Source organism: Pyrgilauda ruficollis, unplaced genomic scaffold (assembly GCF_017590135.1).
Source record: "Pyrgilauda ruficollis isolate IOZ18807 unplaced genomic scaffold, ASM1759013v1 scaffold12, whole genome shotgun sequence".
NCBI classification, from domain to species: domain Eukaryota; kingdom Metazoa; phylum Chordata; class Aves; order Passeriformes; family Passeridae; genus Pyrgilauda; species Pyrgilauda ruficollis.
The window spans coordinates 7,494,440-7,513,771 of NW_024510321.1; the positions used below are offsets into that span (position 1 = coordinate 7,494,440).

The 19,332-nt window shown below is 38.6% G+C and overlaps 1 protein-coding gene across 3 annotated transcripts in view; it reads right to left on the minus strand.

Annotated features, from left to right (window-relative positions):
• ESYT2 (extended synaptotagmin 2) overlaps positions 1-19,332 on the minus strand; it is an 81,081-nt gene that overhangs the window by 49,415 nt on the left and 12,334 nt on the right. For all 3 annotated transcript variants that reach the window (XM_041487138.1, XM_041487129.1, XM_041487122.1), the window contains exons 2-3: positions 1,261-1,302; positions 537-671 (exon numbers count right to left, since the gene is read on the minus strand). In XM_041487138.1, coding sequence (XP_041343072.1) covers positions 537-671; positions 1,261-1,302 — 177 coding nt within the window. The remainder of the gene's footprint in view (positions 1-536; positions 672-1,260; positions 1,303-19,332) is intronic.

Sequence of the window (19,332 nt, forward strand, 5' to 3'; positions counted from 1 at the left end):
GTCAGACAGGCTCTCCTGCAGATATTAGACCCCTTCTTTCACAGGATGGAACAGAAGACAAACATCTGTACGCCCCTTTATACTGTGTTTTGTGCAGTCCTTGAAAAGCCAAGCCAGCAGCCCTGTCATTGACTCCACACACAGCATGATTAGAATGCATCTGTGACAAGAAAACTGCACTTGGACCATCTGGTAAAAGGATAATGGTCCCTGTTCACTTAATGTAAAGTATTGCATGAACATTAAATATTGCATGAATATTAAAATCACATTGCTGTGAGCTCTTCATGTGACCAGGCATTGCTACACTGAGTCATCTCCAAATTCTCAGTCAGGTTTCTGAAGCACAGATCCCAGGAAATGCAATAAAGCCTCTGCTAAAAAACCCACACATTCTTATTTTAATGTTACAACAGAAATCAGAATCAGGCTTACGACCAAGGGTCACTGAGAAATATTTCTGTGCCGATTCGAACTGGCTACATGAAAATGTTGTGTAAAACAGGGTCTCTTAAAAAACCTCACCAGACACTGACCTGATGACCAATATCAATCTTTGTAAAACTGAAGGTACTGAGGTGGTTGTTTGCTCCTCTTACTGCTGGTTCTATGGTTTCTCGGAAGAGTTTCTCAATGAATTGACATATAAAAGGCCACATCTGTTTTACAGTCTAAGGAGAAAAAAAAAAATCTACATGGAAGTACAGTTCTTAAATACATGAATAAGTTATAAATGCAAAAAATCAGAACTTCACTGCATCTGAATTTTCTATCTGAAAATTCTATATTGCTTTTTTTTCTTACTATTTTCCAATTAACTCACATTCTTCTATGCTCTTTGAATGAAAGATATTTTTTAAAAAGTAAGCTACATAGATTTATATCTTAGATTATCACACACACAAATCAAAACTGCAAATTTCATTTATTTTAGATTGTAGGTCAGGAACCTACAGTAACTGGAAAGTATCCCAGACAAGTAGAAAATTAAAGATTGTGTTTACAGCTGCTATGGCTTCTACGCAATTATAGCTGTCATTACTGTAATGCCACTTTAAATCATTCATAAAACTCACAATTTCAGGACCATGAAGCTAAATTTAATCTCTCTTGTGACTAACTGGATCAACAACCAGAGACTTCAAGTGTATAAAGAATAAAGTTAAAACTACTCTGTTCTCAGATTCTTGCCTCACCTTTTGTTTTAAAATCAGCCTTCCCTCCTGCCCCTTCCAATTTGAGAGCAATGTTTCTCCTTACCTTGTTGAGCCATTCTGCTCTCTCTGTGTCTGGAAAATGCACCTAAAAAACAAAAACAAATGCAAAACAAAAAATTAATACAAATAGTTAATTGTGTCTTTTAGTTAATTGTGTCCAGTCATTTATAATACCAGAAAGCTTAGGGATCTCCCTAGACAGTGGACAACATATTGAGCAGTCAACAGTCCTGACAAGAGAATTAAAATAAAAGCAAATTAAAACACAAACTCATTTCTGAACTACATAAATATATGCTTTGACTTGTTTCTAGTAGTAGCACCTGGAATAAATACTGCTGTAACACCATGGACAAACTAAAAAACAAGCACAGCCATCCCAGCTTGTGTCAACCAATATTAACATGACACACACGACTGCCAGAGTCCCAACTGCAATTCTACTTCCTTTCATTCATGCCAAATCTTCTTCGGTGTCAATAAATCACAGCTATAAATATTTAATCAGTGAAGTTGAAGCTCAGGAATATGGATTAAGTTCGGCCAAAAGCCCTTTGAAAGACATTTCTAGTGATTTCTTTTCTCAAACAATTGCAGAAACCAGTCAGAGACAAAGTGACAGTTTATATACATGACAGAAAGTACCCATGGCAGTAGGAAAACATCAATTAAATGCTGGAAGAACAGACACAGTTTGCCTGACATAGGAGAGCACAGTTAGTAGCTTTACCTTTTACAAATACACATACACACCAAAAAAAAAAAAAAAAAAAAACCCACAAAAAAAAAAAAAACACCCACACAACCAAAAATCCCCTCCAAACAAAAATAAAGCCCTGAAGAACCAGAGCTAACAAAAATTTCCTTAGAAACTCACAGGCTGTAGAACAAGATGCAGATCACACTTCCCAAACACAAAGAGCCTTTGAACACACTAAAAAACCGTGACCTACATATGGTGACTTTTGTGAAGCAATGTCTCTACTTAACCGAATTGCCAAGTCTTAATCTCTTCATAGCATAACAGATTGCACCAGTGGCTTCAGCAGCAGTTATTTTTATTATGCATATCCCAGATGTGAACAGTCAGTGAAAGACCTACTCTTTAAACTGTATTTTCAACAAGATGAATTTGAAAGCAAGCCCCATTAATGACTTTTTTCAGTTTTTATTCGCTTCTTGCATTAACAATCAGCACTAACATATTCTTCATATACTCAATCTAGCCTCAGAGCAGTCCTTGATTTCATCTAAACCCTCAAACTTTTGCTATATAGTTTTTGCTATGCTGCCCTTCAGCAGCATAATCAATAATGTCAGACTTATCTCTCCAGTCTGTTTCTTTTTCAACAATCCCACATCAACAACAAAGATATGCCCCATGTTCCTACAAATACTTGAAGAAGTACAAATGCTGCTGTCTTCCACTGTCAAGAAAGGCTCTCAGCATCTTTTTCAAGTATATCACGTATCTCTCAAAAGTTTTACAAGTGGTGTGAAAGTGTCCAGTGATCTGTTTGGCTGAGAAAAAACATTCAACATAATTTATTTTACTGAAGTTAAAAGAATAGAATTATTAATAACGGAACAACTTGGGAGCCATGTTATTTTATTTACTTAGAATTAATTTCCTAGAAAATTATGGTGGGTAGAATGTCATAACTCTGTACTTAAGAGGGTTGGGCATGGTGTCTGCCTTTTGAAAACAAAAAATACTTAATTTGTTTTTTACTTTTGCAACACAAGTAGTTACAAGTATGTACATGAACTTACAGCTGAACAGAGTTTACACAGTTTTTGTCTTGCAGGGTTCTCATGTTGCTCCCAACGGTAAAAAAGTTAAAGGAACAGAAAAAATGAACACTGTTAACCCCAACACTAATAAATAACATCTTGATCTCTCCTTTAAAATATTTGCCTTCTGAATCGGCAGACAGAAAAAATGTCAATTCTCAGTAATGACTTGTGTGTGATGTTGGATCAACATGTTTCATTGTGATTTGGGTAGGAGAGATCAGTGATGTTCAGTTTCACAGGGTGAGAGCTGCAGAGCTGCTCCACACAGGGGACACCAATGTAATCCAAGAGGAAATGGTCAGCAACCTGCTACAGCACCTGGACAAGCACAAGTCTCTGTGGCTGGAAAGGATCCACCCAGCGGTACTGGGGCAGCTGGCAGAAGAGCCACTTCTCCATCATTTACCAGCAGTCCTGACTAACTGGGGAGGTCCCAGGTGACTGGAGGTCAGCAAATGTAACCCCATGCACAAGGGCCTGGGGAACTACAGGCCTGTCACTGACCTTGGTGCCAGCAAAGGCCATGGAGCTGATGTCCTGTTATGACAGCATGATTTTGTGGACGAGGGAAAGGCTGTCAATGTGTTAACCCAAACTTCAGTGAAGTCTCTGCCATGTTTTCCCACTGCATTCTCCTGCAGAAACTGGCTGCTCATGGCTTGGACCAGTGTACAATCAGCTGGGTAAAAAACTGGCTGGATGGCCAGGCCCAGGGAGAGTAGGGGGAACGGAGCTACATCCATGGTTGTAACTCTGGCCAGTCACAAGTGTGCTCCACAGGGCTCAGTGTTGGGGACACTCCTGTTTACTGTCACTATCAATGATCTGATATGAAGGGATCAACAGCACTCTCAGTGGATTTGCAGGTGACACCAAGCTGGGTGGGAGTGTTGATCTGCTGGAGGGCAGGAAGGGTCTGCAGAGGGAGCTGGACAGGCTGGACTGATGGACCAAGGCCAGTGGTATGAGGTTCAACAAGGCCAAGTGCTGGGTTCTGCATTTGGGTCACAACAGCACCAGGCAGTGCTACAGGCTGGGGACAGAGTGGCTGGAAAGTGGCCCTGGGGGAAAGGACCTGGGGGTGCTGGTTGACAGCAGCTGAACACGAGCCAGGTGTGCCCAGGTGGCCAAGAAAGCCAAAGGCATCCTGGCCTGGATCAGAAATGGTGTGGCCAGCAGGACCAGGGCAGTGATTGTTGATTGTCGCCGTCCTGGGCACTGGTGAGGCTGCACCTGGAATCCTGTGCTCAGTTTTGGGCCCCTCAAAACAAGAAGGACATTGAGGTGCTGGAGCATGTCCAGAGAAGGGCAGAGGAGCTGGGAAAGGGTCTGGAGCACAAGCCTTAGCAGGAGCACTTGATGGAGCTGGGGTTCCTTAGCCTGGAGAAAAGGAAACTCAGAGGAGACCTTCTTGTTCCCTTCAATTACCTGAAAGGAGGTTGTAGCCAGGTGAGAGTCACTCTCTTCTCCCATGTGAAAAAGAAAGAGGATAAGAGGAAATAGCCTCACATTGCACCAGGGAGGTACAGAATGCATTTAAGAAAAATTTTTTCATGGAAAGCGTTGTTAAGCATTGGAACAAGCTGCCTAAGGAAGTGGTAAAGTCACCAATGCTGGATGCATTGCAGCTGTGGAATTTAGGGTCACAGTTTATTGGTGGATCTGGCAGTGTCAGATTAATAGTTGGACTTGATGATCTTGGAGGTCTTTTCCTAAATTGTATGATTCTACAGGCATTGCAATGAACAGCAACAAAATAAGATAAATAGAAACAACAACTTAAACACACAGATGAGGAAAGGAAAAGAAAATTCATGGAAATACCAAAAGCAAACCTGTTTGCTGTGCGTAATGCAAGATATAACAGTTGCCATGTTCACAATTCATTTTTAGTCTTCTGTACAAGTATCCAGTTGACATTCAACAGAAGAGACACTCTAGACTTGAGAGAGGCTTCCTGCTCTAAATATAACCTCAGCCCAGATGAAATGCACCTTCCTCCAAAGGGTGATCCAACCTCCCAGATTCAGAGTATAAACTTCTGAAGGCACAGGCCACATCCCCTGCACCATGCACACAGCTGACATCCACTACAGCTCTGTGGAATGAGGAAAAGAGGAAGCATCTCTCTTGCACCTATCAAGCACTCTTCACGTTCAGTCCCAAATTATGCAGAAACACTTGAGATAGGTTGGGAAACAAACAAGAGGCCACAGATACTCAAATCTACCCACATATGCTAATTTATTAATTTTTTATTTTATCTACTGTACAATCTTTATTAAGACCTGTTTTAATAGGACATGACTCTTAATTCTCCCATGGATTTAATAATTACTTGTCCTTTGGTGTGCCACACCTATCATGCTCCTACAGTTACATGAGCTGGCACTAAGCCTGCTCCTCAATTATGTAAGCCTAGTTTACTCGTGCAGTTGCATGTGATAATAGGCAAAAATAATACAATATCTTCTATTGTTGTTTCTCATCCCTTTTCCATTCTTGCTTTTATGCTTACTTACTCCAATTTTAATGTAGCTCAGTTTGGTGCCTATTCTGACACTCAAAACAGAAAGCAGAGAACCTTTTATTTTCAAGACTCCAAAATTTTTATTCAAGCCAACCTTGAATCAAAAGCTGGGCTTTGCTTAATCTTTAGATGCTCCAAACCCAGGTTGTCTGAAAACAAAAATAAAATATTTATCCATCTACTAATCCCATATCTTTTCAGCCTATATGAGACTGCAATACTAGTTGCAAAATTATTTTTTGCTTTAGGAGTTTTTGACTTCAAATACAATCCTATGCATAGACAACAGGAAAAAGCCTGAGGGACAGAAGTTGGTACACTGGATCAGTCAGAACAGTGACAAGAACATTGAAGCAACTGCACAAACATTTTTATGGCCAGAAGCAAGAATCAGACTAAGTGATGTGCAAAATCTGTTAATTATTGTATAAAGATCTATTGACAAGCATGATAGAAAGAGACAGAAGTCAAGATTTCAACTAAGATATTTAACGAGTAAAAGCATTTTCCTCTTGGCTCCTGTTAGTAAATTACTCATGCAGGTTTGGCAAGTAGTGTCATTTCAACCACTTGCTGTAGCAATTCATTATTCAAAGCAAAGTGTAACAAGAGAGAACTGTTGCAAGAAATGCCCCAACGACCACGTTCAACACCAAAACCACCATAATATTACGTGTTCCAGGAAAGTTCTGTTATTAAACGTTTTCTTGCAAAATACTTGGAAGTGCTCAAAAGATGCATTTCTGCACATTAAGAAGACACTATCTGGCTTTCTCACACAACTGCTTGTGCTTAGCTCTGAACAGCTTTCACATTTACTTTCTATTTCTGATCCTGCACTTTCAAAAACTCAATTCAGAACACAGTACTTTTTTGTAACGGTCAATAAAATACCAGAAAGAGCCCAAGGAATACAGCTCCTTGTTCTGTCCTGGAAGACAGTAAAAGAAAAAAGGGACAAAAGAAAACCACTTACAATAACAGTAAAAACAGCAGAAACGTTTCTTATTATTTTATTTTCTAAACTCTCTTCATACTGGCTAAATTGACTCAGTTTTCTGGCCAGACTAACATCTGCATCTTTCCAAGGAAACAAGCTAGACACAGAACTATTACTCTCAAATGCCATGGACTACGGATTGGTGGGAAATTTTGAAGAGTCAAATAACAATCAGGAAATAACATGAAATGAGGTTCAAAGTGCAAATAATAACGTTAATGCCTTAAATATATTTTTTCATTCACATAACGGAAGTTTCACTTATCTACATAAATTTCACTAAAAGCAAGCATTGACAAGAAATTCAGAAGGAAAGGCATGACAACACCCTTCTGTAATGTTGAAATAATCTCAACACAAGTCACAGGTACTAATAATCTACTTTAAAACATAAATTGCATAATATCTGTTACTATTCACTGATCCTCTCACTGTAAAACATTTTTCTTTTAAAAATTATCTTTGAAAGCTTTCTCCATCTCTAAAGGTATTTATGAAACAACCCTAGATAAATTTAACATTTATTTGATGATTATGATTAACATATAGGCCCTAAGTATTATCTACACAACTCAACCAAAAAACTGAGCACCTGAACACCTTTTGTACTGAAAGTACAAAACTACAGGTATTGACCAGAGCACTTAAAAAACTGCTACAAACCAACCTCTTTCTAATGAATTGTGTATTAAAGCAATGGAAGAAATGGAAGCAATAAAAGCAGATTATATTTAAAGAAAAAAAAAAAAAAACCAAAAAAAACAACAACAAATAAAAAGCCCCAAACAAAACCCTCAAAAATTTGCGGTTTCTTCCATTTTACATGCCAAGATTAAAGGTAAGAATTCCAATGCTCTCAGGCACATGGTATGATTCCTGGGGTGCCCTCCATAGGTGCAGGAGTTAGACTCAACAATCCTGATGAGCCACTTCCACACACTGTAGAATATTCTACATTAAAAATAATGTACTATCTTAGCTATGTTTAACAGATACTTATCTGAGTCAGCATTACTTAATTTAAGCTTAGTTCCTTCCATTTGCACTGATTGTTGCTCCAGATGTAAATCTTAAAGAAACTATACCAGTCACTTTAAGGTCACACAATATCATCAAGTTTATTGATATAGTTACAATGCAGCAAAATTTGCTTTAGCACTTTTCCAGCTATTTCACAGATATCTCTTCTAATAGATACTGATCCCTTCTGCTTATTTTGGAAAGCCAAAATTACATATAAAAATCCTCCACTCCATCAAAAGGGCATTTGTCTAGTTTAAATGTAAAAATGTATAAGGGTATCACAGTAAGTTTTCATAGTCTCTTCATGCATAATCAGTTGGTAGGGAGAGACCATACCACAGAAGAAAATTCAGGACAGAAGCCCAAATTAGGTGCTCTAAAACCTTCTGAATGTACAGCATAAGCAGTTATTTAACCATTAAGCCTAAAGCCAGTGGTGTGGCAAAAAACCAAAACACACTAAAATTAAATTTTCCTTTGAATTATAGCTGACAGTTTGTCTAAACTCACTGCACTTGTAACTCAAAAAGGCCAGAGAAAGATACTAAAAGAAGAAGCCCAGCACGGACAGAATAAATCGTGTCATATAGTGATATTCAAGCTCAATTTAACAGCTATTCACTCCAGTGTTTTCTGGTTGGTAAAGCAGGCTGGCCTAAGGACATTTTAGGTAAAACAGAGCTGAGCAGGGCTAATAGCTTAATCCCCTGTATTCCAGCCAGCAATCCCCTCTCAGTCCCTGAAGCAACAAGGAGCAGCAATAGGTGAATGATTTGCTCCTTTCCCCAGAGTCTTCTGCCACTTGGCACAGCCTGAAGAGGCTTCTCCTTAAAGCCAGGCTGAAGGGAGGACCCCTCCTTTCTGACAGCAGCTAAAGGGGGGCTGGGAGGAAAAGCAGAGCAGCCAGGCTCTGTCACTTCAGTTAGTCACCTCTGGGGTTAACCGAGCAATTCTCCTAACTTCTATCAATACCAGAAATACCCTGCTCTCTCCTCTTCTAAGAAAATCCTACAAAATATTTACTGTTGCAGAACTGCAGGATTCAGTATTTCTGAAAGAAAAGGTTAAATGCTAATAGTGAGGGCTCCTTAGAAATCCTGCAGGCCCTTGTTACAAAATTAACAATCAACTGCTATTTCCATTACTTCTGGTAATGTGATTCTGTTTCTGTTTAGCATGCCTTGGGATGGATTTTGTGTTTGCAGTTTTAAATACATTAAAATGATTCGCCTTTGTACAGCAAAATTCATGCTCAGGATTACAAATGTGGTGTGCTTGCAGTTTGAGGATCAAGCCAGGACTCTCGAAACAGTTTCCCTGAGAATCATTACAGATGAGCTGCACGTGCCCCATCTTTCAACAGAAACATCTGCAAGGTCCAGAAACAGACTGAATATAGAAAAACAGTTTTGTCAAACACACTATTTATGTCCATAGGGTACTTCACAGAATAACAGTTAGAAAGACCCTTATAAATCAGTATCAAGTAACCTGAAAATGTTACAAAATAAGCAGTACAGATTTTGACTATAATTGCCCATAAACAAACAAAGGAAAAAATGTTTTAAAAAATCAAACATAACAGAATTAAGGGAAGGAAAAAATAAAACTACTCCCCTCCACAGAGAGTACACACACACGGAGAAAGATACAGAGAAAAAGGAGGTGGGAAAGAGCCCTAAAATTTTTGCCATGCCTCTATGATCATTATAAAACCTCACAGTAAAATGAAAATATTGGAAAAAGTGGAAACACTTAAATGAAAGAAACAGCTGAAATACCAAGCAAGGTAAAGGGCTGTATTTATTTATAAACTGGAACATAAGCCATTTAAGTGCTTGGACAACACATTGGAAAACAAAATAAACCTTTATGAAAGAAGCAATTACATGCCCTTTGAGTCAGATTTGCACCTAAGACAAGAGTGGCTTTAGAAACACACACTTGGTACCCCACCAAATGTTCCCAAAACACTCTACCAGCACAAACACTGTCATCCCACGTGAGCTGCCTCTATCAGTTCAAGTCCTGTGAGGTGCCACAACAAATTACAGACAGCTGTTCAGCACAAGTTTTCCAGGGTAATCTCTGTATTCCCCACTATCCTAGGCTATCTGCTTCAGCCACTGTGAGCATTAGGGTGAAAAGTAATTTCTTCAACAACACAGCAATTAAAGTCAAAACAAGCTGGTGCTTGAAGAAATTGAAACAAACAGCTTTTCACCACCTCCAGGGTTCAATGGTAACACAGGAAAGCTACTACAATAGAATTCATACACCTCAAGTAATAAAAGTGAAATTCTTTATAAGGTATAAAAGGAGGAAATTTTAATTTCCTTACAACCTTCCTTGTTACTTCTGTTCCTCATCCCGTTCTTAAAGGTCTAAAGAAAAGCCTAACATACCGAGTAGTTGAAACCTGGAATAAATGGCACTTCACATACACAGGACATTTCAGCATCCTGGTATGGCCTGAAAGACATTATTTCTTAATATATATTCCCAAGTACCATATCTGGGGGACATGGAAAACAACAGGCAGCATATAGGCTGTGTCTTGTAAAGTCAGGCTAAACTAGCATAAACCAGACCTTCCCAAAATGCTGCCAAGAGCCACCACTGCCCATACACACACCCTTTGAACCTCACTAGAGCCCAAACTCCACGGAGGGATCCCATATCCAACCTGTCTGATGTGCTAAAATTAAAGCATGCCATTAATTCAAACTATAAAATGCTTTTTTTACATTTTACCAATAACCAGAAATGTATATGTATTTCTCATTTAAAAAATATACAAACATGCTACTTTGCTAAGATTTTTTAAAATATATTATATATTAAATGCATATACAGGACTGTATTTGAGAGAGTTGTCCTTCTGTTTTCCTTCTTATTGCAGAATTCACTGGAACAGCATTTTGAAAATCAACAATCCTCCAGTTTTTGCTAGCAGCCCATCAAAAGCCTAATCAGCTTATAGTTTTGGCAGCTGAGGGTTCAGAATCCATCCTTATGCAGCCCTGCAACATCACCAAAATATTCTCACCTGGATATTCTCCCCAATTTCTATGGCAAACAGCGTCTTTGGCAATGCAAAATAATGCTGTATTTGAAAAAGATTAACCCTGCCTAAAAAGAGGCTCTAGAGCTCTGATATGACTGAAAAAGCAGTCTAGAACTAAGTCCCGCAATTCAGAAGTGAAGGATGCTGAGCCATTTCAAAGCACAGCAGTTTCTTTTTTTTTCATGAACATCTTTCACTTCAACATCTATTAAATATGCTTCACTCACAGTGGCAGAGTGACTTGTCAAAAGCTGCATTACTTTTCAGCAATTTAACTCACCAATACCAAAACTAGATAAAATTTGCCTAAGTGCTGCTATTTTTGCAGAGATGGAGCAAGCATGCCATAATAGAAAGTTACCCAGAGACCTCCTACTTAGCAGCAGCTTGCTCTAACAAAATCCTCCGGGATAGGCATTATAAGCAGCTGCTCTGGAAGAATGACAGAACAGAAGTCTGCTAGTAAGGGAACTGGAAAATCCTGCTTCTTGCCTGACACTCAGCCTCTGCAGCCCAACTGGAAGCAAGGGCTTGAGCCTAGAAATTAAAAACCAATCATCATTAACTTCCAGAAGCATCCAGGCTTAATCACCTCATAAATAACATGAAACAAAAATCTCTTTCTCCACCAGTCTCTTTCTCTCTCTTTTACCTCTTTCTGAACAGAAAGTTTGAAGCTTTTAGTCCCCTACCACAGATTCATCTTCTAGCACAGCCTGATTTCAGAATTATCTTCAAGTACTCATATATTAGTAATATATAGCATAACTCAGGCTTCAATACAGAGATGACAACTCTGTAAAACTGGTTTATTTTCACTGCAGTTTAATATCTTGTCATTTTTCCTGAATTGCCATGTTCACATTTCTTTTTCACTTTCCACCTCAAAAAGGACAAAGGCAAGTTTTCAGTGCTTAGTTTGGAGTGAGACAGGACAGTAAAAAAATAATAAAGAAGTAGAAAGCATATGGGCATTAGGCTGCAGGAACCTTTTAATGGTTTCCACTTCTGAGGGGCTGACATCCAGAACTTCTGACAGAAGACTGATAACCTGACATAGGGTTAGACATTTTTCACATGTACCACACCTGTTGAGCACATCTTAAAGTGAGAAAACATAAGAAATTAGGTTTAACATTTTGACTGTTTACTATCCACATTTACAACAGTGTTTTTGCCTATACCACTTCCCCATTCAGAAGACCAGAACCCATGAACTCTTAGGACAATAGGATGTCCTTTTACAATCTCACCTCTACAGGCATTTACAGCAGTAAAAACTGTATTTTATAAATGCTGATGTCCAACAGAGGGCCAGGACAAGCACAGTTAAAAAAAAAAAAAAAAGATTAGTAGCATAAGACTCTATACAAGCAAAATATCAAAAACTGGATTTATACTGACCAAAGTCTTGATCTCACACCATGTTACAGAGAAGTAGTGCAACCAAGGTTTACAAAATGAAACAACTAATGTTTCATAAGCCTGCATTAGCACATCTCCAAATTCCCACAAGCATTGCAATTACTGAAAGTAAAGACCCAGATTGTAAATGTTTACACTGCTAAAGGCATAGGATGAACCATAACTCTCAGGACTCACCAAATTTTACCACTTAAAAAATCTTGTACAGTACTCTTTTTTGACATTATTGACCTTACCCTTGTATTCTCAGGAGTAATTTAATTTCTTCTTCTCCTTCTACAAATCAAATCTTAATACCTTGCAATTCAAGCTTTTGATTTTTAAAATAAAATTATTAAAGCATTAGCACGATATTTTCAATTTGTCACATTTCAAAAACACAACCTCTTTTGTACTTTCAAGTCTCTGTAACAAATTCCTTTTCAGTTCCCTTGAGAATCCAGGCATGTTCCCACCCCACTGCATGCCAGAGTGTCTTATTCTCTTGACAGTCAACAGAAGACAAATTTTCCTCTCTGGACTGCTAAACATTAGCTTTCAAAGCAGCTTATACAACCAGTGTCACAGCACAACTTACTATTCTTTGAACTGTCTACAGCTGTGAAAAGAAGTGCTGGGCTCTGCACCAAATTGCCAGCCACCCTTGTTGCTGGTATCTACAATAAAACACTGGAGGGTTCTTCACCTTTTACTCCACTGACCCGCTGCCCGATTCCCTCACCCTGCAGTCAGCTCTGATCCAGACTGATTCCTGCAGCAGGGAGAGCTCATTCCTGTAGCCCTCACTACATTTCACAGCTCATCTCTCTAAGGGAACCATGCAGGTGTTCTGTGAGAGCTAAAATTGGCATCAGCTTTCAGAAAAGGCAAGTGTTAAGAAGCAATGATCACCTTCTGGTAGACTCCTCTTTCTCAGGCAGATGAAATCTTCTTTCCTGTCTTGAGCCTGAAACATCTCCATGTACTGAAGCCCAACCGTCTATTCTTTCTAATTTAATCTCTAATTCACAACACATTTGAAACAAATGTATGTGAACTATGACAAGTATCATTCGCTTTGTATTGGTTGGGAATGAGCAAACTGCATATTTGTATTTGAAAACAGAAAAGAGCAAAATTGAGAACTTGGATTTTTATTTTTTTTTGGTGGTATCCAAAAAAATGCAGCATCATGACATAAAAATTCAAGCTAGGTTAACCTGTATCCTAAGAAGTCAAACAAGTCTGTAGAACACACTCAGTAGTTAAAACTTAATGCTTGTTTTGACTGACTATGACCCAAAACCAGCAAAGGTGTTTAACTTCTGCATACTGCACTGCATGCAGTATAATCCAGCCAGAGCTTATTAATATTAAAACATTTTTGAAATATAATCAGAAATCATGCAAGATACAACAGGCATTTTAAAATCCCTGTTTCATTTCTAGCTGAAGCGCTAGAAATATATGTAAAATCCAGAGAGTAAAAAGAATGCCAGACTAACAGTCTGGGAGTTTCATGTAACTTTTAAATAATCAGTGATTACCCCCTCTCTGAAACTATAAACTGCTGCTGACAAAGTAACAGAAAGCAGAGCATTCTAATAAAGTGAAAGCAAAAAGAGCTGCAGTGTTTAAATCGGGTCTCAGTTAATGCAGTGACAAACGGCGGGGAGGAAAGCCCCAGCTAACCTGACAGCACCAGGTATCCATGACAAACTTACATGTGTAACTCCTTCTGGTTCTTTCATTCAAGCATTTAACCAAATTCTTATACCAGCTTCATATACAAAGCTCAGTATTTCTAATAATTAGATAGACGCTGCAATTTTTAAGGTTTGTAGGATTTGCTCTCTCTAGAACAATTCTGTCCCACTCAATGGGCTGTATATCAGCACCGAATACAGAACAGTGTTATTTGTTAGAAAAAGATCTGCTAAGCATCTCATACATTTAACTGGCAACACATTACATAGCAACTTCTGCACTAAGCAAGATCAAACGGCCAGCTAATACAGCAATCTGAAGTGATGTCTAAGGAAAATCCAAAACTAAAACAGTACTATGGAGTTATCCTTCCCCGAATGCCGTCCCAGCTTCTGCCAAGGATGGCTGTAACCCTTAGCAGCTGCTGGCATCCTCCAGCATCCCTTCTATCTTGAGGCATGCTTAGCCCCTACTAAAGAAAACAAGTAAAAAAAAAAACCCATAAACAATTCCATTACATGAATACTTTCCAGGTAAGTTTACTTAAAACAAAAATGATGCTTTAGAGGTTTTAGTGCAGCCCGTAACCTCAAGAGGATCATACTGAAAATGCAAGACCAACAAAACACGTAACTGGAAAATACTCTGACCACTGAATTCCAATCCCCTACAATTGCAGGACTCATTATCCTATTTTTGTTTATAAACTCCACCTTAAAACCATGGAGTTTGCTACTGTTCCTCAGTACAGAGCAGGAAGGGGCAGCTCTGGTGTGTTTTGGTAGGCTGGGTTGCTAAGGAAAGGCACTGAAAGCACTCCCTGCTAAATCAAGTTTCTAAACTTAGGAATCATATGTTAGAGCTACAAGGTGGAATCAAAACCCAGACTGCCTCCCCAGCTAAATTAACCATTATCCTTAAATATCAGCCTTACTATTTTGACTCTACATGTTAAGAAAAGGTACTTCAGAGGAAAAAAGTCCTCAAAAATGGCAGAAAGTAATGTTCAACATAAATAAAAATCCCCACCCAGTAATATCACTTTGTTTTAAAACAGAAAAAGTATTTTCATTATTTATTGAAAAGATTTTACAAACACATAGAAAGATTTTTAAATTTGTAGCCACAGCCTTTAATTCTTGTATTCACACAAATCACATTTGGACAGCCTATCTTCCAGCTGGAGTATCTATCCCATGACTGAGCTTAGCACCTCTTATCCAAGAAGCTATTTTAGAAAAAGCAAAGTAAGTGTACTTAAATCAAACCTGCACAAGGACAGGCTGCTACTGAAACTGCACCCTCTGAGGGAAATTCACGTGCTTATGTTGCTGGGCTGGCACATACAGCATCTGCACAGTGGAACATCCAGCAAGTTGCAAATCTCCTGGGCCTGCAATGTCTCTCTAGAACCGTACAATGATTTTCATCAGAAAGTGAATTTAATACCAAAGTACACCATCCACAGCAGTAGGACATTTATGTTCATCCACAAACAGATGGACACTGCCTGGCAGACACATCACAGTCTGCAACACACTGAAGTTCACACACAGCAAAAAAGAAGATAAAGCCCCTCCAGTTGAACTGCAGCAAATGAGTTAATGAGCACCCAAGGCTGGCCTGTACCTTTTTTTCAACAACACAGTATTACATGGTTTAGTATTTTAGTTAAAACACACCTGGATATTTGACAGTCCTGTTGATCCTTTGACTTGTGTACACAGCAACATTTGTTCAGTTACTTGCCCCACCACACAAGTTTTTACACCTCAACAAAGACAAGGGAAAAGAAATACTGCTAATATGTAGGAAATCTGGAGTTTAAAACCATCGTTTCATCTCTTGGGGAAAAAAAAGGAAAAACAGTGATGAGGTTTCAAGATGTTGATGTCTTTTAAGACATCAGTAGTAAATACAAAAATACAAAACACTAAACAGAAATTAAAAGTCCACTCAGTTTGCAATGCTCCCCTTCACCCTACCAAAATTCCTCCAGGCCCTGCTTCCAGGAAACATCCCCTAAGATTCCAGCTTCCTGCAGACCAGACACTTTCTCTCATGTCAGGACTGCAAACCTTCACCGATACAGTCTTTTGACGTAGCTGTCTTGCAATGCTCTGCATCAAAACATTCTTCAGACTCTGTTAAAAAGTTTTTCCATCTTAAAAAAGCAAGTGATCATAAATTCTAAAAAATGTAAATCCTCTTTCTAAATTAAGCTTTTTTTAAAAACAATACTGGAAACTAAAGAATCTGCTTTCTCCAGTGTTTTGGGAAGTTTAACATTTGGCCATATACGCTTTAAATGATACTCCATTTAAATTTCTCTGCTTCTAATGTAAATGAATTTATTTTATTTGCATGTGTTTGGAGAGGAGTTCCTGTGGTTTTTTGAGAGAATATACTCTAGTTTTCACAGAAGCAGTTACAAAACCAGACCTTCAGTGGAAGCACAGACTGTGGACAAACTACTATCTTGAGTCCATACCTAACGTTTTCAATAATGCCATCAGTTCACCTCTGGAATGGCCAATCAAATGTGCAGTGCTGACCTGAATTACATAACTTTGCTTTTATACCAGCCAAGCACCACTTGGAGGAAGATGTTTTACCCACACTTGAAACCAGCCCTTACATAAAGGCAGCTTCTGCCCTTCAAACAATGGGTAGCAAGCAGCTGAGTGATTTAGATTCAGTATCTTGGACTTAGGAGGAGGAATGTTCCAGCATTAGAATTGTTGGGTGTTTGACAGACAGAATGGAGAGGTAGCAAGAGTGAAAAAAGAGGAATTGGATACATTATCCCTCTTATAAATGCAACACAGAACAGTCACCTCTCCTATTACTGATTATCATCAATGCTGAAGATAAGCCAAGAATTTGGGGATCTCTTGAATATTCTTTACCCCTAGCTCAACTCTTACAAACACACTATGTTCTTTCACTTTGCCATTTAGCAGCAAAAATAGCCATCATAAATCAATACCATTTTAATTAATGACAGCAGTAGGCCGAGTCACGTATTATAGATACTGCCTACAATTAATCATAACATTACACATCTAAGAGTCTTTAAAGACTGAGCAGTTTATAACTGATGCTTAAGCTCACAATTTCTGTATTTTAATCTGCATCTACTGTCCCACTTTAGCTGGAACTGTGACAATCAGATCATACTACCACTAGATCTTGGTTGTAGTTTATGACAAAGGAAAGACGAAAAAAACTTTTTACATCTCAGCAATCCTTTTACCTACATATGATTTCACAGCAATTTCAATGACTTCCAGTTAAGATTCAAATATCGTTAATAAGTAGGCAATTGCAACTCATGAATTATTTTTCTCTAATTCTGAAAATTTTGTCTTTTATATGTCCAAGAATAAACAAGTCACTCTACATCTGCTTTATCAAATAAAAGAGAAATAACGGCCTCTGGACAGATCTATCTGACATCTTGAAGATTTTCTCATTGTCAAATACAGTCCTCTGGAGATGGGTATACTGACCATAAACTACAACTAATTTGCACCTACATGTTTAAATTTATGTTCAGCAGATTCTAGTTCTAAGGAGAAACCAAACACCTAGTGCCTAAAACCCAACTTAGTAATAGCTCTGTAAATAAAAAGAAATTTCTGTTAATTCTAAGACAACTGCCTGAACTGCCAACAACCACCTAGCAAATAAGTTGTCTAAAATCTAGCTCCAAGAAACCTTGCCCATGGCAATGCCAATTTATCTGACTGCTCCTAAGCAGAGCCTTCCTAAAGCTGAATTTCTCGTGGACAGGTTAATCTTTGTGCCCATGCAGGGAAAAATATGTGCAGCCAAGTCACTGTCAGCTCTGAAACTCTCAGCAGATTTTATAACAGATGCTAGTAATTTTTTTAGAAGTTCTACCACAGAATATTTACTACACGTATTAATTAAAATCTAACAGTTGTGGCCCAAATTATTCCTTGATAAATTTAAGCATGTAAAAAGCAGCAGCACAGTTAGGACCTCATTACTGCAGGTTCCTATTATACAGAGAAAAGGGACCTCCTGCAAAGAGCTCTGTTCACCCCTTCCCATTCATCAAAGGCAGGTTCCAGGGAGAGACCTTCATCTCTGGAATGAGATGCCCAAGTATGGTATCTAAATTTCAGTTTGCTCCAGGAAATGTGACTGTGTGTGCTAACTGGCAACAGATTCTCTTACAGGTTTTACTGTTTACTCTGCTGTTCCAGGCCTGAATCCCAGCGCTGTAGAGCTACCAGATATTTTCAGCAGTCTTAGATCTGTACTCAGCTTTTAATCACATGTAATAACTTTCTTGCAAAAGACATCACTTGAGATAGAAGAATGCAGTGATGACAGTTAAAATGAAATCAACCCCCTTGAGTAAAATGCCACAGTTATTTTCAGAGATCTGCATAAATAGCAGCTAATTTGCAACTATATCTTCCCAACTCAAAAAAGTATTTCCAAGACTTTGATAAAGTCTTTTCCATGTACAACTAGGCACTGAGAAAAAAAAAAAAAAAAAAAAAAAAAAAAAAAAGAAAACCACACACCACAACAACAACCAAGTATTTTACTTCTTTTCAACATCAAGGGATGCTGAAGTCAAGTCCACCGCCCTTGTTGCCATACATGATTTGCCCTATCTGATACAGTACTGACTGCTCAGCGTATTTGAGAAATCATTACAACGTGAATACTCAGCTGCCAAACTTCTCATTTTTTAAAAATACATTAAAGAGGTCTCTTTTAACTGAACAGTTTAAGATTGTATTGGGTGTATGTGGCAAAATTTTTGGAGGGTGGAGGGTTAGGGCCACAAAGGTGGCTTCTGTGGGAAGTTGCCAGAAGCTCTCCTATAGAGTTATTTCCATATTTCACTCCCAGCAGAGCCAATGCCAGCCATCTCCAAGAAGGACCTGCTGCTGGACAAGGCTGAGCCCAGCAGCAACTGTGGCAGCACCTGTGGGATAACTTACTTCAGAAGAAAAAAAAATTATTTCACAAAAGTAATTCTGTCCAGGGAAAAGTGAGAACATGAGAGAAACAACTCTGCAGACACCAAGGTCAGTGAAGAAAGAGGGGAAGAGGTGCTCCAGGAGCCAGAGCTGGGATTCCCCTGCAGTCCATAGAGAAGGAGGTGGTGAATCAGGAAGAAAGTGAAGCTCAGGAAGGAGGGAGGGGTAGGGGAAGGTGTTTCTAATTCTTTTTGTTTCACTTTTCATTATCCTACTCTGATTTGACTGCTAAAAATCTGCGTTTATTTCTCCAATTCAAGTTTGTTTTACCACCATAGGTAACTGGTGAATGATGTCTCTCCCTATCCTTATCTGAACTCTCAAACTTTTCCACTGCACTATTCTCCTCATCCATCTGAGGAGGGAAGTACAACAAAGAACCGCTTTGGCGGGCATTTGGCATCCAGCCAGGGTCAAACCACAACTGAAATTAACTTGTAAACTATGTTGGGAAATGTATTTATTTCAATTTTCACAAGCTCATATAGTTACTTTCTTTTAAATTAGTGATATCTCAAATCCCTTGTCATCGACTAACCTGGACTGCTTCAAGTCAAGAG